At 35.2% G+C, this 17,429-nt stretch overlaps 1 protein-coding gene across 6 annotated transcripts; it reads right to left on the reverse strand.

The window, feature by feature from the left end:
• Positions 1-9,681: 9,681 nt before the first annotated feature.
• On the reverse strand, positions 9,682-13,908 carry LOC132626182 (ACT domain-containing protein ACR4-like). Of its 6 annotated transcripts, none has more exons than XM_060340960.1 (8): positions 13,745-13,908; positions 12,624-12,690; positions 12,493-12,538; positions 12,280-12,394; positions 11,954-12,021; positions 11,271-11,864; positions 10,895-10,999; positions 9,682-10,187 (listed from the first exon to the last, which is right to left on the reverse strand). In XM_060340960.1, exons 2-8 carry the CDS (start codon positions 12,668-12,670, stop codon positions 9,846-9,848), a joined length of 1,317 nt encoding a protein of 438 aa, XP_060196943.1. In that variant the 5' UTR covers positions 12,671-12,690; positions 13,745-13,908; the 3' UTR covers positions 9,682-9,845. The 6 variants fall into 6 exon arrangements, with proteins under 6 accessions (XP_060196943.1, XP_060196939.1, XP_060196938.1 ...); XM_060340956.1 differs by having other exon boundaries at positions 12,624-12,696; positions 13,745-13,907; XM_060340955.1 differs by having other exon boundaries at positions 12,624-12,699; positions 13,745-13,906.
• Positions 13,909-17,429: the final 3,521 nt, after the last annotated feature.

The following is a 17,429-nucleotide window of genomic DNA, read 5'->3' on the forward strand; positions in this document are numbered from 1 at the left end:
ATTGCTTGATTTACTTCGTGATTGCTTAAATGGTCTTCCTCCTTGTAGAGAAGATCCTGGTTGTCTTTCATTAATATGTAGGGCCAGCAGTCAAATAGTTTCCTTGTATAGGTTGCTCGCCTCCTTTGATTTCCAGGATCTCTATTTGCTTCCATCATCTTCCTTTTTAAATTTCCTACACATAACACTTAGTCATTTGCGCACCTTTTAAGAGAATACTAATTCCTAGACAAAAGTAGGTAATTTGACTAAAATGTCCCTAATTAAATGGGTATTGATATTTGGTCACTTAACACTTAATAAGAAAAAATCTAAAAAATTAAAATTAATTCTTTCTTGATTTGGTAAAGTGGACATTCTTTTTAAATAAAAAAATAAATACTAAATGAACTCTTTTTTTGAACCGAGGGGAGTAATACTCAAGATGAATAAAACAAAAGGAAAATTCGATGACCAGTATTCTAACCATACGCAAGACAATCATAATCATGACGGCATGTATTCTTAGTCGTTTTACATAACAACAACTTAATTTGTGTCATCCAAACTAGTAACAAAGCTGGCCAAATTCCTCCATGTCGGAAAAAAAAAATTGAAACGCATACAAAAGTTAGTGCTGGTGTTTCAGGAGTCAAACGCAAAATTATCAGTTACTCCCTCCGTCTCAAATTATTTGTCTTTTTTTACTTCACACCTTCCTTAATAAATGTTCGAGATGTCAACTTGAAATCTCGATGAATCAAGGAGAAAAGCATCTACCCTTTCGAAAAAGGATGGAATGGCGACCTGTGGTAAGAGAGCCTTTAGCACAAGAGCGAATATTAATTATGAGGGATGTTTAATTATCTTTATTCTTATTTATGTCTAAGTTATAATATTTATTCATTAAATGTTTACTTTATTTATGTGCCGTCTCCACTAAAATAAAATTCTACTAAAGATAAAATGGAAAAAAATAATTAATTGCGTCTTGAACTTCTAAATAATAACTATTTTTAATAATTACGATAAATAATTTGAGACGGAATGAGTACAAAAAGTGGTCTCACATTTCCATCCAAAAAACCTTGTTGATAGAATCAAGGACTCCACTTAACACAAGAAAAACAAGCCAAGTGGCAAACCCCACATCTATTATCTTAGGTTAGAGCACCAAAGCTATAATGACGGACATAAATTGTTTCTTACTCATACTCGATATTTACACGGATTCCATTAATTTACTATGATTGAGTGATAAATTAAGGTGATAAAAATATAGAGATTAGAGAATGGGGTTAAATTTAAAATTGAATAACTTTACCATAAGTTAAACTTTTTTTAATAGCACACCTACCTTTAGAGGGAAATCTACTTTTTACACTTGACCCCCGGGGGGAGCTACCCTTTCCCGAGGGGTGTCGAGCGACATTCTTTTGCTGGAAAATTACATTGTATAGATATGTGAAAGTTTGATTTTATAGGTATGTATACCTGTATTGACATCTCTTGACACAAGTTGAAGATTTGACACAGCGGCTAAGGGATTCCAATTCTCACTAAGGTTGCGTGTTTGAACTTGGGTTATGACATATCAATATTTTTTGACACCCCTTAATATGAATCTTAGCTCCGCCACTGTTGACCCGCTATTGAATATTCAACGTAAGGGTAATTTTAATTCATAATCAAAAGTTGAAGGGTAAATTCGAACTTTTTTTCTTGAAGACAATTTATGTTGGAGCTCCTTTAATAGCAGGAGCAAATATAAGACGATATTGATAATGGCAGGAGCATGAATGGACCAAAAGTTTAACAGAGGTTAAAACTACTCAATTTTGAATAATACAATGACAAATCTAGACTTTTTTCTTAATCTATATTAATTAACCACGATTAATGATAAATGTATATATAAAAAGAAAAGATCACATATTCATTAGTTTAATTGTAATACTATAATATATAGGTAATTTTTTTCATAATGGGACCAATCATGCACAGGTTGAAGAGGGGGATTGAATTTCCTTTACTTGGTTGGATAGCAATGCCACTCTACAAAAGAGGACTCATTTCCTTTCCTTCCACTTCTTTCACCATTTTTGAATGTCTTTTCTTAGTTGTGTACATAAATCGGATATTCAAATAGCACCATTTTCCTTTCCTTTAGCATTATTTGGTCAAACGGAAAATCAATTGGATCACTTTCCCATTTTGTGCCTTCTTTCCACTACTATTTCTAGGATTGGACTTTTTAAGATTTGCAAAAGTGACCCACTCCCTAGAGCAAGGGAAGGGAGAAAAAGAATAATGATGTCACCAAGAGTGGCTCCAACTCTATCCATATATTTCTTTTTAAAGCTAATTTTAGTCTCTCAAATGTTTGAAAGAGGAAAAAAGCTAAGTGAAAATTAATCTTTTTATGATTAATTTGTCTACATCTACATCTAGTCCTTTCTATATCTTTCGATTATGGAAAAATATTTCGACCATCAAAACATACATGGCAGTGTTCCATCCACAAAAGCTCTAGAAATAAGTTCTGCGGTTTCAATTTATGTGGCTTTATTCGTCTAGACACGAAATTTTTGAAAAGTTAGAAATAATTTTTAAATTTATAGCCTAAAACAAGTCATGAACATTTATGTGGCTATAAATTATCTCATTAAGGATAAAATAAAAAATTTAATATTAAATTATTTATAAATAAAAAGTTTTAATTCTTTTTGGGATAAATTAAAAAGAAAATATGACATATAAATTGGAACAAAAAGAGTAGCATGTGAACAATTATAGAGTAAACTTGGTAACAATTCAAATGAATTAAAAGTTTCATATGTAATCACGTATAATATTTTTTTAAAATAATAAAAGTAAGTAGTCCATGTATATGTTTCCTTGTATTTGTTACTGTACTTTTTATTATCAAGAGAAGCGACTAGTTGGACCTTCAAAGTCAGGATGGAGCCCTAATGCTGGCAACAAATTTTGTAAAATTCAATAACTTCGGCTCAAATAGTATATTTGTGTTAAAAAAATTATTTATAATTATAAATAACCTATTAAAACCTCAATAAGCAAAAATAATTGCGATCCATAATTCGTAAATTAAAAATCTTCACTCCGAGCTGAATACCAACAAGGGCCTAAATGTACAAAAGGACAAACACCTTTGGTCTAAACTCCCCTACCAAGATACCAAAAATGGGATTTCGTTAAAAGTTTTTGAAAGTACCAAAAAGATTAACCATTATTGAAAGAGAAAAAGAAGAAGCTAGAATGCTCCAATCATAAAAGTAGAAGTAATCCAATTAATCCACGATAATTCAAATAAACTAATCGGTTTTTTATGCTAAGCTCATCATTAATAATCACCAAAATCAAAAGTGACAAACCGCCGCGATCTCTTGGACAGTTAAACCAATAGGATTATCTAGTCAAAGGTGGATGGCTCCACATATTAAGAAAAAATAATGTGCTTGATGACCATGTCTTTAATAAAAAAATAAAAAAAACAAATCTAACACCTATGATGTTTAACCGAGAAAATGACAAGATTAAATCCATTATGTTTGAGGATAGGTTTAAAATAGACTTTTAAGTATGCCGTGGACAATTTTGATACTTAAAATTTATCAAAAGTTAATTGTTTTAGTCTCCTTCGGATATTTACCAAATTCTATATGTTAGAATTAAAGAGAACTATGAAAAAAGGAAATTAGCGGAATTCATTTTTAGAGGTATAATTTTCATAATTTCTACTATTTTTTATTTAATTTTAAAGCCTGATGTAATTTTTTGAGGTGCAGTTTCTGATCCTTTGTTTTAGTCTCCTTCGAATATTTACCAAATTCTATATGTTAGAATTAAAGAGAACTATGAAAAAAGGAAATTAGCAGGAATTCATTTTTAGAGGTATAATTTTCATAATTTCTACTATTTTTTTATTTAATTTTAAAGTCTGATGTAATTTTTTGAGGTGCAGTTTTAGTGTCTAGTGCAAGTTTTTGTGTTGCATGTTTTAGCATTTGACTGGACTTTCTTGGTGTTTAAGGTTTAAATATTTTTTCCACTATTCCTGACAAAGCTAACAAATATAAATTGTTAAATATTTAACGGAAACTAAAAGTGTTAACTTTTGATAAACTTAAAGGACCAAAACTATTCAATGCATGGAACTATTTTTTTTGATGAAGTAATTGTTATCATTAGCATCAGGCATCAAGAAGATGCAAATTACAGGTAAAGTTAGAGCTACCTAGTAGCTTCAAAAAGCAAAAATCACCTTGTTAACTTTCTACAGTCAAAACAACTATCTTAAATACAGTGAGCTAACAAAGTCCAAAAAGTTTTCATGTGAATCTACAGGGGAGACATTTGCCCAACTAAATAAATACAAAAGACAGTTTGCTTTCAGGGTTGGTGTTGGGGTTGATAATCCATCAAAGCATCTTCTATTCCTCTCCTTCCGTATGCTCCAAAAAATTGCAGCAGGTATCATTCTCCAAATGTTCTTGATGGTGTTATCAACCCTCCAGCTGCTCCAGCACTCGATAGCATTCTTGATGGTGTGAGGTATAACCCAACTGATTCCAAAAAGTGAACAGAACATGTTCCAAAAATATAATGTAAATCTACAATGCAGAAACAGATGGTTGTTGGTTTCTGCCTTCCCGTGACACATGTAACATCTATTAGCCATATGAATTCCCCTTTTCATAACGTTGTCCAGGGTCAAGCATGCCTCATAAAGAGCAGTCCAGCTAAAACAGAAGACCCTGGGGGGTAGTTTGGTTTTCCAGATTAGTTTCCAAGGCCAGAAATCAGAAATCAGAAATCAGTAATTCCATTTTGTTCCATAATCATTTTATATCCTTTCCTCACAGTGTATCTGCCATCACTTGCACCTCCCTATTTGAACTTATCTGTGATATGCTCATTTAGTAGGATGTCGTTCAATGTGGCTAGAAGCCTGACTAGATCTTCAACCTCCCAGTCTTGAAGATTTCTCCTCAGTGTGATGTTCCAGATGTGCCCAATCTTGTTTTGGGTGATAGTAGAGTTAGGATGACAAGCAATCTGAAAAATAGCAGGATAGTCATGTCTTAAGGTTGAGTTTCCCAGCCATTTGTCCTTCCAGAACCTGATTCGCTGACCATTGCCTGCTAAAAAGTGATGATTTTCTGAGAACTCTCCCCATAGCCTGCATATATGCTTCCAAACTCCTACCCCATGTGGTGCACTGGTTAGTTTGGTGCACCAGCTGCCTTGAGAACCATGCTTAGCATTAACCACCCTCTTCCATAGAGGTTGATCCTCTTGTGTGTATCTCCAGAGCCACTTCATCAAAAGACACTTGTTTTGGGCTGCCAGATCTTTGATTCCCAAACCACCTTGATGTTTTGGCATAATAATCTTTTCCCACTTTACTAGATGGAACTTGTGCTCACTGCTATTACCTTCCCAGAGGAAATTCCTTCTTATTCTATCCAACTGTTCTAGCACTTTTGTTGGCATTGGGTATAGTGACATGTAGTAAGTGGGAATGTTATCCAGGACACTACTGATTAGAGTGAGTCTGCTTCCCATGGAGAGGTATTGCATTTGCCAGGAAGCTAACCTCTTCTCAAATTTTTCCACCACTCCATCCTATATAGCAGTAGACTTGTATTTTGCACCCAATGGGAGGCCCAAATATGTGGTAGGAAATATGCCAATGCTACAGCCCAGAATTCCTGCTAACTCCTCTAGGTTTAGCACATCATTGACTGGACAAATCACACTTTTGTGCATGTTAATATGCAGACCTGAAAGAGCTTCAAAAATAAGAGAGGGTTAGATTTAATAGAGCACCTGCTCTCTGTCTGCACCACAGAAGATCAGTGTGTCATCGACATACAATAGGTGGGGCATGTTGATTGTGTCCCCGACACCCACATCAAATCCTCTGATCCATTGCATACGCTTTGCTGTGTCTAGTAGTCTGCTTAGCCCTTCCATAGCAAGAATGAAAAGGAAGGGAGAGAGAAGATCTCCCTGCCTTAAGCCTCTTTGAGGGGAGAAAAAACCAACCGGGCTTCTATTGACTAGGATAGAGTACTTCACTGTTGAGATGTTAAAATTGATCCATTTGATCCATTTGCTGCCAAACCCCATTTGCCTTAGAACTGAGATGAGGTATGACCAATTTAGTTGGTCAAATGCTTTCTCCAAATCCAGTTTACAAAGAATTCCTGCTCCTCCCTTATTCAGGTTTCAATCCAAAACTTCATTAGCTATCATTGATGCATCAGTGATCTGTCTATCTTTTATGAAGGCATTTTGTTGATTTGACACTAGCTTTCCCATTACTGATTTGAGCCTTTCAGCCAAAATTTTGGCTACTATTTTGTATATGCTTCCAATAAGACTAATTGGCCTATAGTCTTTGAGTTCCATGGCACCTTTCTTCTTAGGGATGAGAGCAATGAAAGAGGCATTGGATGACCTCACCATCCAACAATGTTGATGATAATGTGAAAGGGCCCCCATGATATCCTCTTTAATGAACTCCCATGCCTTTTGATAGAAGGCCATTGTGTATCCATCCGGGCCAGGTGCTTTGTCTGGTGCAGATGCCTTAATAGCAGCTAGAACCTCTTCTTTTTCTTCAAATATTGCCTCCAAGCTGAGATTCTCCTCCTCTGTTATAGTGGCTATTCCTTCAAAGTTTGCAGAAGGTCTCCAATTCTCTTGCTCAGAGTAAAGCCCCTCATAGAAGTCCAGTATCTCTCTTTTAATCTGCTATTTGTCCTCAATAATTACATCTTCCACTTGTAGTTTGTCAATGGAATTGGATCTTCGGTGAGAGTTTGCTACTTTCTGGAAATACTTAGTATTCTTATCCCCCACCTTAAGCCAGAGGCATCTGGATTTTTGTCTCCAAGAGACCTCTTCTGCACTTATTATTTGCTGTAGCTCAACTTTTAGGTTCGCCATTTGAATGATCTCTTGTTGGGTGAGATTCCTCCTTTCCTGGTCCTGTTCAAGTGCTAAAAGCTCTGCCAAGGCTTTAGACCTTTTGGTCTCTATCTTCCCATATTCCTCTCTGTTCCAAGTTGTTATGTCTTTCTTCAGATTTTTTTAGCTTTTGCAAGAGAATGTAATCTGCGCTGCCAGTGAAAGAATAACTCTGCCACCATCTTTTTAGTTTCTCCATGAACCCTTCTGATTGTAGCCACATATTTTCAAATTTAAAATATGAGGGGCTAGCATCCCAGTCCCCACTTTCCAGCATGATGGGCTTATGATCAGAAATTACTCTAGGATATGCTAACTGTTTCACTGTCTTGAAGGATTCATCCCATTCAGGGGAAATGAGGAATCTGTCGATTCTAGAGGCTTGAGAACAATTTTCACCTCTTGACCAGGTATAACTTACACCATGAAGAGGCAAGTCTATCAAGCACAAATCCTGGATTGTTTCTGAGAAGGTTATCATGCCCTTAGACCTCCTTGTGCAATTAAGTTTTTCACCCTCAAATCTACAGACATTAAAGTCTCCTCCGAGCACCCAGTGCCCATCCCATAGCCCCTGACTCCTGCAATTTCGTTCCACATTTCTTCCCTTTCTGGGTTTGTATGAGGCCTGTAAATACCTGTGAAACACCATCTAAAATCTTCTTGTGTGCTTTCAAGCATACAAGAAATGGAGTAGATGCTTTGCAAGTTCCCCACATTGTTCCATAGCCTCTTGTCCCAGACTACAATGATCCCACCCCTACTGCCACTCGCTTTTAATTCAGCCCAATCAGCCCATCTGTTGCCCCATAATTGATACACATCACCGTCTGGCCAATCTTGAATTTTAGTTTCTTGTAAACACATGACGTCGACCTTCCATTTTCGAATCAAGTCGTTTATTGTATTCATTTTCCTTCTGTCATTCGCCCCCTGCACATTCCAACTCAAAATTTTGAGTTTCATCCAGAACTAGAGTTATAGGACCTGCCCCGTTCCCGGTAAATGTTGGTCTTTTTATCATAATTAACCCCACTGATTAGCTTTTTCTTTTCCCCTTCCCCCTTTGGTTTCTTCTCTTTCCTAGTCTTGGGTGAATGTATTTGATGCTTGAGTTGTTCCTTTCTTCTTTGCTCCATTCTCAAAATAATGCCCAGCAGTTCATGCTCAAATCCCTGAAAATTGACACCAAAAATTTTGCATGCCTTCCCCATTATGATCTTTGTCCATGTCGAGGTTTCAATCACCGTTGGTTTGTCTATGCTGTGCATGCTCGACTCTCCTACATGCCAAGTTAGTGGGAGAGCATCACTCGCTGTATGAGAAGAGAAGTCCGAGTCTGAGTTGTTTACCCGGGTCAGAATCTTGTGTGATGATGGCTGTTGAAACAGACGAGGAGTGAAATCCTTTGGGTCTTCTTCGTCATCAGTATCGAAGGAGTAATCTCCTGTGATTGGATCTGGTAAGAAGTCCTGAGTTTGTGAAGGAGCTGGATTCTCTTGATTATCGATTGGGTCGGTGCAGGACTCAATAGATAATAAGTCGTATCTATTAGAGTTTGCCTCAGCAATTGGGCCTTTAACCTGCCAGATCTGTTTCTCTTTCATCAATTTAATTTCTTTCACTTGGGCCTTTTTCTTTTTTGGGCCCTTCTTATAAAAATTAAAATTAGGAGCCTGGCCCAAATTTTGTGGGTTAACCTGCCGTGTATTGACCAAAGGAAAAGAAGCAGAGTTGCAATTTGAATTAAAGTAATCTTGCTGCCTAATCACGTGCGCTTGCTTTGTGTCAGTAGCAATTTTCGATGCACCTTCTTCTTCCTTCGACTTCTTCTTTTCCAGTTCGCCGGAGCCTTTATTTCCGGCTGGCTTGGGTTTGAGATGAATGTCATCTAAAATCGTTATCTCGAAGCTCCAATCTCCCAGATCTAGGTCAAGCTTTGCGGGAATGATTCCCGTTGTGTTCCGAATGCAGATACGAGCCCAAAAAAGATGATTTTTGTGTTTTGTATCTTCATCAATTTCAATGAAACCACCACAGTTATCTCCGATGAACTTGAAAGTACTTTCTGTCCATGCATGAAGGGGAATACCAAAGACTTTGACCCATTTGCGCCCTGTACCAGTCCCTTTTTGTAAATCCGACGCCGGCGACCACCATGCCAAGGCCAATCTTCTGCCATTCCAATACCAATCCCCCGCCTTGATTCTGATAGCTTCCTGTTTGGATGGGAAGTCGAACAAAAATTGATTGTGGTTAATTTGAGTGACCTTGAGGCCGGTTGTTACTTGCCATCTCTTGACGAACCAGCTTTGAATTACTGATGGGTTTGGGTTAGCACTGCCGGCGTCGTTGAAGCATCCGATGAGACACTTTGAAAGAAAGTGTTCATTCTCAGGTATCCCTTCAGAAGGATACCTATTATGAACCTACCATCAAATATAAGGGACCATTTTTGTCTTTTCTCGATATTTAACCCTTCCAATTAAGGTTCATCACTGTTCTCTAATTGGCTGAAATAATCTAGGGCCACATTTGTTATTTGACTGTACAGTTAAGACATATATTAAAAGCAAACGAGTAAAAGGGTGTTTGACTAAACTTATAAATTGGCTTAGAAGCACTTTATATAGCTCATCTCTGGACCAACTTGGTGTTGAATCCATAACCAATGAACAAGGCAGAACGATAGAAAAAACATAATAGCACAATTGACATCATCTTTGCCTTTAAACCTCAAAGATATTGCTTCATATATTAATCAACTTTTGGTAAACTAGATCTAAAACCTAGGATGAACCAATGTAGGTTGATGCAGAAGGGATTGCATGTACACCGAACGAGGACTACATTCTGTTTTTTTTTTTTCAAGAATACGACCTCACCAACCCGAAATTACAAAAAGATCTGGACTTGAATAGACCGCCAAAAAGGAACCTAGTTGGAGATTCTTGCGGAACGGGATTTAACCCTTCAATGTTGCCTTTCACTCTAAGTATTGTCTGCCCAATTGTTTGACGAACAGATTCTATTATCTTGGCATCAACAGGATATCCTGATGAATCGCGAACGTAAAATACATTTAGAGCTTTGCCTGCTCTAGTTGTCACTTCTGCTCTGGTGACAGTGAGGCTGTTCTCGCGGAAGATCCTAGTAACATCGGAAAGTAGTCCTACTCTGTCCGTGGTACATAGTTCTAGCTTCAATCCCTGGACAAACACAAGAAAATCATATACAGTCAGACCTCTCTATAACACTCATCCTTTATAACAACATTTCACTATAATTGTCATGTTTTCTATGGAATCGATCTTTCATGTTATGCTATATTCTATGTTGTCTATAATAGAATTTCGCTATAGTAACCAAAAAATATCGAGATAAACAATGTTATTATAGATAGGGTTGACTGTATTCGGTGAAAATGGAATCCAAAGCCTCCAAGACAAGAAAATGACATTATAGAACTACAAATTTTTTTCCAATAGGATATTTCCAAACCTATCTGACATAACTGAGGCAATATATTAAATTGTAGAAAAGACAATGGAGGTAAGGCATCATCAGACAACTAATAGACACATAGATTGCCAGAAGCATGCACTAGACAAGCTAAGAGAGACACTTTTACCCTAATAAATAAAATACACTTCAAAGTTTGTCTTGTCCACCCCACATTGGACTAGAAAGTTAAAAAAAAAAAAAAAAAAAAAAGGTATCACCATTTTCAAGGCAAAATAGAAAGAAAGAACCTACTTTGGATCGCTCGAAATTGTACTCACTAAGTCTCTTAATTCTTAATCAATGAATTAAGAGAACAAAGTTTATCATCATAGTAGTTAAGCTAGGCTAGAGCTGAATAAATGTCGAAAAATGGACCTAAAATGATTTTAGAAAGTAAATCATTAGTGCTAACCTCAGATACTCGTCTTTCTATTGCTGCTTCGATGCATTGAATCACTCTTTGCCGTTCTGCGTCTGATTTCACCGGGGATCCATCTATATGTCTTATGCAATACTCCTTCAATAAGAACAGAGTTCATCATATTAGTTCACAAATTTTCAAAAAAATACATCCTTGTTGAGCACAGTAATAATAAGGGTTTTTTTCATTCTTGGCCCGGCCGAAATTAATTATGGGCTCTAGCCAAAATATACAAAACCTGTATGTATACAATATGTATATTATATGTATATTTATACTTAACATACAAAAGCTATACATTTGATGGATATTATTCTTTTGAGCGATCCAAAAATGTAATCCAGAGATCAATAGGAAATTGTAGTACCTGGTGGGCTACTGGTCCTCCAGCATCAACATTGCCATGGAAAACCACATACTGCATATCTGTCAATGTACAAATTGTATCAAAGAGAAGCTTTGGTCTATCCTTGCACCGGATTGTCACAACGGAGTAGTCCTTATCTTGCCAATTAACAACATTCACATTAGGCCTCTCTTTATCATCCAATCCTTCATCAGCCATACGTTCATAATCTCGGTCCGCAAACATCAGCTGGTGAAGCCTTCTCTCGGTATGAGAGACCCCATCGGATACTATCGTCTTTGCATCCCTTAATTTATTACTACCTCGAAGTACATTGCACAAGAGTTTCTTCATCATAGACAACTTTTCCAGGTCAGTAATTGCACCTCCGTTTTCCTCATCGGTAACTTGCATTATAGCTGCTGCTCGGGTGTTATGGGTCCACACCTCGGCATTTAACACATTGCATTTGAGATTGGTGAGGACAGCACTGACCTCAGACAATAAGCCTGGTCTATCACTTCCAATTAATTCGATTGAAGTGTGGTCCATTCCTGTTGTAACCCCAACTGATCTTCTCATCGATGACGCAAAACAAGAATCTGGACCAAGAGACTGGCAATAAAAACAACAAAAAAGTCAGTTGCTTTTCCACATTATAACGCAAAAGAATAAGTGCCACACACTGGATACAGCTAGCCCACCTTCATGATATAATCCAACATTGCTTCATCTGTAATCTTGTTCCCTTCTTGATTAGTCACATTGAAAACTGCCAAAAGAGTATCAACTTTCAAATTACCCCTAAAAGATGTGATAAATTCCTTTTTCAAAGTGAACGCACTACTTAAAAAGAATAGGAATTAGCGACGGACAAATTCTTTTATAGCTAAACAACAAAATCCATCGCTAATTCTATTTAGCTACAGATTAACAACGGATTATCAAAAAGTTTTGTTAACTACGAGCAATTTAACGATGGATTAACAATGAATTAGACGGAACGGAAAGGAAAAACAAAGATGATTACCATCCATGAACCATCCACCATCAGAGGAAATATAAGCCTTGGTGATAACAAGATTAAGATCAGTTAGAACTTGTACCACCTCTAGAAGTATTCCATGTTTATTAGCACTATCCACCTGCATCAGGAAACAAAAGATTCACAATATTGGAAATATTCCCTTTATATTATCAACAATTTAGAGCCTAAAAACAAGTAACCTAAACTCAGAAATACCTGTATAATAGTAGCATTTTTGCAAGATTCATTGTCAATTACCACTCTGACAGAAAGACAGTGAACATGAGAGTAAATGCCAAGACTTAATGGTAATGTATTAAAGTTGAAAGTAACAATAGAAATAGTACCTTGGTGGATTCATTCTTCTGATAAATTTTTCATATTCATCATCCATGATGTTCTGAGAATAGCAAACTGTAGCTTCTAGGAAACAAATGCAAAAAAATCTCAGACAAAAGAACAAGAGAGCAAAAGGGAAAACAAAAATAGAGAGAATCAGCATTACCAATCCCAGAGAAGAGACACTTGAAACACGAGTGTAAAGCAAGTATAAAGAAAAAAAGGGAAGTTGACCAATCATGAAAGACTGGAAAGAGTAAGAATAACAAGTTACCAAAGAAAGCCAATTAAGAAGCCTAAACTAACCCCCTAAGGGGTCGTTTGGTAGCTGGTTAGAGTTATGCAGTTATTAGTAATGCATGGATTAGCTATGAGGAATCCTTGTATTATTTTGTGCAGGTATTAGTTATGCAAGGTTTAGTTATTCACGTATTAGCTATTCGACCTTCTGCCCTGCATAAAATAATACACAGATTTCCTCATAACTTATACATGTATTTTAGTTATGCGTTAGTTATGCGGGTTTCTAAATTGCAAACCAAACACTTTACTAATATTGTACATGAATAACTCGCCTCATAACTAGCTACAAACACGGTATTACTTATGCAGGATTTTAATACATGAATAACTTACTCCTAACAAGCTACTAAACGACCCTTAGAGGTGCTTGTAGGGTGGGACTTGTTTGGTTGGGCTATACGTGTGTGTGTATGAACCATAGCCATCAAAGCTTTTACAGCAACACAATAATGTTAAGTGTTAACAGCTCAAACAAACACTTAAAATCAGAGTTGGGTAAAAGAACAGCAAAACGACCATTCAAAATCAACAGTTGGACACACCAAACATTCAATAATGTAACAAAAGAAACATAGCCCACAACAGACAACTAATAAATCTACCAAATCCCACAACCATAAAACTCAGCAAAAAAAAAAAAAAAAAAGTACATACTCCATTAACCACCAAAAATTCAAAAAACTCAACTTTAAACCAAAAAAACAAATCTTTTGCAATTAACAAAAAAACTTAAGGACAACTTTCAGCCCCGCCCCCCTCCCCCCCCACCCCAACACACAAAAAGAAAGAACAGAAAACAAGAAGAAGGAGCAAAAATGGAAAGTACCAATTAACAATTCTTGAGGATTCTTGAATTGGGTCACTAGGATTTTCTTGATTCTCTAAATACAACACACAAAGAAAGACAACAGGCTTATGGTGGCCTTATGACAGGAACAGGACTTTACACAACTATATGGTAACTGAATCTTGACCAGCCCCACTATATATAAAAATACTTACTATAGTAGTGGAGTAGTATTAAAAATTTATGTATTTACCAAAAATAAATTAGAAATTTATGTATTTGCCTTATATGCAACAGGGACCCAAAAAGAAAAAAAGAAGTACCACAAAACATACAAGCAGACCTTTTCCTATCTACTTTTTTCTGTCTAATATGTTCATGGTCCTCCATTTGGTCGAAAAAGTTATACTCCCTTAGTCTTAAAAAAATTGTCTTAATTTAATTTGGCACAAAATTTAAGCAATAAAGGAAGATTTTTGAAATGTGTGGTCCAAAATAAGCTTTAAGTATTTGTATGGTTGTAAATCATCACATAAAGTTAAAATATTTCTAAATATATAAATGTACCAATCTTTTTTAAACAAACTAATAAGGAAAGTAAGATAATTTTTTGGGACGGAGGGAATACTTTGTATATAGAAAGTATATAATATTGCATATATAGATTAAAAATTATTTTTTAAGTATATTTTTAAAGTTTAAACTCCCTTAGCGAAATTATTGATTTTGCCACTAACCCCACCCTGACCACATATTACATGTTGTATATAAATAAAGGGGATTTTTAACTGTATATATACTAATGGAATAACTAGTGTATAATTTTTGTAAATTTTGCTAGCGGTTGTAATTATTTTGGCTGAGTGTCAATTGTGTAACTTTTCCTAAATAAAGATGTGTGTATTAAGAGATTCTCACCCTCATGGCATGCTAATCGGTAATACTTATCTGCATTAGGCGTTTACACCTAACTAATAATTTTAATCTAAGTTAACTAAAAAATAAGGTAAGACATCAGGTCAATTAATAATAATTAAGTGATAAGCATTTATAATTGTGGAATTACATTTGGATATGTTGTTATTGTTGTAAGTAATAAACAGTTATATGAAAGATACATGTGTTGCATTTATTAATTAGATGTAAACACTCGATCTAAGTATGCTAATCTCAATTTCTAGAATAAGAGGAATCAAGAGGGGGGAGGAATAGGACACCATCAAAGGATATGGTACAGCGGATAGGGCTTATTCTCTCTTAACCAGAGACCTCGGATTCGACCCTTGGTATGGAAAAATCCTTAATAGGGAGAGTTTCCCCGAATGTGTCCTAAGCGGCACAAATCGAGATATATTCGGACGTCAATGCTGATACCGGATACCAGGGGTGGGAAAACAAAAAAACAAAAAGTGGGGAATAGGACACCACCAGAGATGTGGTGCAACAAATGAGGTTGTTCTTCCCTTAACTAAAAGTCTCGAATTTGAGCCTTGAATATGGAAAAATCCTTGATAAAGAGCGTTTCCCCGAAATGTGCCCTATACGACGCGAAGTTGAATATAGCCAAGCTCCAATGAGGAGACCCGACACAAGGAACTGGAAACCACAAAAAAAAAAAAAAAAAAAAAAGAGGGGAATAGGACGTATGGCATCAGCCGGCGTATTTTAGCGATTGGTTGGGGAAGTTAGGTGAGTTAGCGAATGAGGTAAAGGCGTTGGCTGGCAGTAATATTGTACTATTTCCCTGAATTTGCTTTATATGATTGGACAAAAATTTAAAAAAATAACTTTAACATATATAGAATAAAAAAAGTACATTTAGACTGGTCTGCACAAAAATCTTTCAATCACTAAAAAGCATCTTACTAATGATAAGAATTTAAATATAAATAATTAGAGTTTCTATATTATATTTAGTCTTTTCAGACGAGAAAAATTGGTGTCAAATAAATAAATAGAGATAAAGGTGTAAACTACCTAAGTGTGTGGTAGAATAGGTAATTTTATTTTTTTACTTTAATTAGAAATCTTAATTTCGAGCACTAAAAATGAAGTCTTTCTTTAATAGATAGCACTAAAACCAGCAATATTGAATTTTTTACATCCTAAACTGGATATAAGCCGATTAATAAATTTGGGATTTTTTATTTTTTTTTAAAGAAAGAGATACAAAGTACTCCCTCCTTCTATTTTTACTTGCCATGTATATAAAAACTAAATGTCCACTTTTACTTGTCTAGTTTGGAAAATCAAGAAATAATTTACCATTTCATACCTACTTTATCCTTATTATTACTTATTAAGTTAGAAACTTCAAGTAATTGTTAGTGGCTTACGCAACTTTTAAAGCATATTTGATTAATTTCAATAATTAGATGACTTAGTAATAATTAAGGAGTGGGTATAAAAAAAATGGTTATTCTATTCATAGCTCCTTGAGGGGTTTGTCAAATCAATACACCCTCCGGATCAAAAGAGTGTTCACTTAATCATTTGCACACTCCTTAAGAAAATAGTAATTCCTAGAAAAAATAATACAATTTGACTAAACTGTCTCTAATTAAATATGTATTTAAATTTGATCACATATCACTTAATAGGAATAAATTTGAAAAAATAAGATTAATTTTTTTTAATTTGATAAATAAACACTCTCTTTTACTAGAAAAAAAAAAGATTAAGTAGACATTCTTTCTAATCCGGAGTGAGCATACAACAAGAGTAATGTTATACAACTTGGGTCAATTTTCAACCACGTGATGACCTAACGTAGAATTAAATGTCACCAAAGTTTGTGGAAACAGAAAGGGCGGAGAAAAGGGTCAGTAAATCAGTTTCCCTATATAACGGTTGTCTCTGATGACCTAAATGACAAATACTATTTTAAGCGTTCATTGGGTCTCATTTGCTTGCATTTAATGAAATTTTTATTACTCATTCCGTATAAAAAGAATGTCCATTTAGTCTTTTTTTAGTCAAAAAGAATGTTCACTTATCAAATCAACAAAGAATTAATCTTATTTTTTCAGATTTGCTACTATTAATTACTTTCTCCGGATTAAAAAGAGTGTTCACTTATTAAATTAAGAAAGAATTAACCTTATTTTTTTCAGATTTGCCCCTATTAATTGTTATGTGATCAAATTGCAATACCTATTTAATGAGGGGCAGTTTAGTCAAATTACCTATTTTGTCTAGGAGTCAGTTAGTATTTTCGTAAGGGGTGTGTCAATGGTTAAGTGGACACTCTTTTTTATCCGGAGGGAGTAGTATTCTCTCCGTTCACTTTTAATTGTCTACTATTTTAAAAATAGACTTTCACTTTTACTTGTCACTTTTAGCATATTAAAGAGAAGACAATTTATTTTTTTCTGGTTTTACCCATTGTATTAATTACTCATTTCAAATCAATTTTCAAATTCATTAAAATATGCACCAATTAATGTGGATATCATGCTAAATTATGAACGTCATTTATTATTTCTTAAGGTTGTGCAAAGTCAATAGTGGACAAGTAAAAGTGAACGGAGGGAGTACTTGTCAAATTTAGCATATCAAGAGAAAAATAATTTATTTTTCTTGTTTTATCCTTAGCATTAATTACTCATTATAAATCATTTTTCAATTCTATCAAAACTATACACCAATTAATATGGGTATCATGGTAAAATAAGCATTTCGTTTATTATTTCTTAAGGCTTGTACAAATTCCATTGTGGACGTT

Source organism: Lycium barbarum, chromosome 2, assembly GCF_019175385.1.
Source record: "Lycium barbarum isolate Lr01 chromosome 2, ASM1917538v2, whole genome shotgun sequence".
Lineage (NCBI taxonomy): Eukaryota > Viridiplantae > Streptophyta > Magnoliopsida > Solanales > Solanaceae > Lycium > Lycium barbarum.

Coding starts and splice junctions, on each gene's coding strand:
- LOC132626182 (XM_060340960.1), bottom strand. CDS start 12,670: ATGGATGATGAATATGAAAAATTTATCAGAAGAATGAATCCACCAAG. Junction 11,865..11,953: donor TGTTGGATTATATCATGAAG/GTGGGCTAGCTG, acceptor TTTTATTGCCAG/TCTCTTGGTCCAGATTCTTG. Junction 10,188..10,894: donor TAGAAAGACGAGTATCTGAG/GTTAGCACTAAT, acceptor GTGTTTGTCCAG/GGATTGAAGCTAGAACTATG.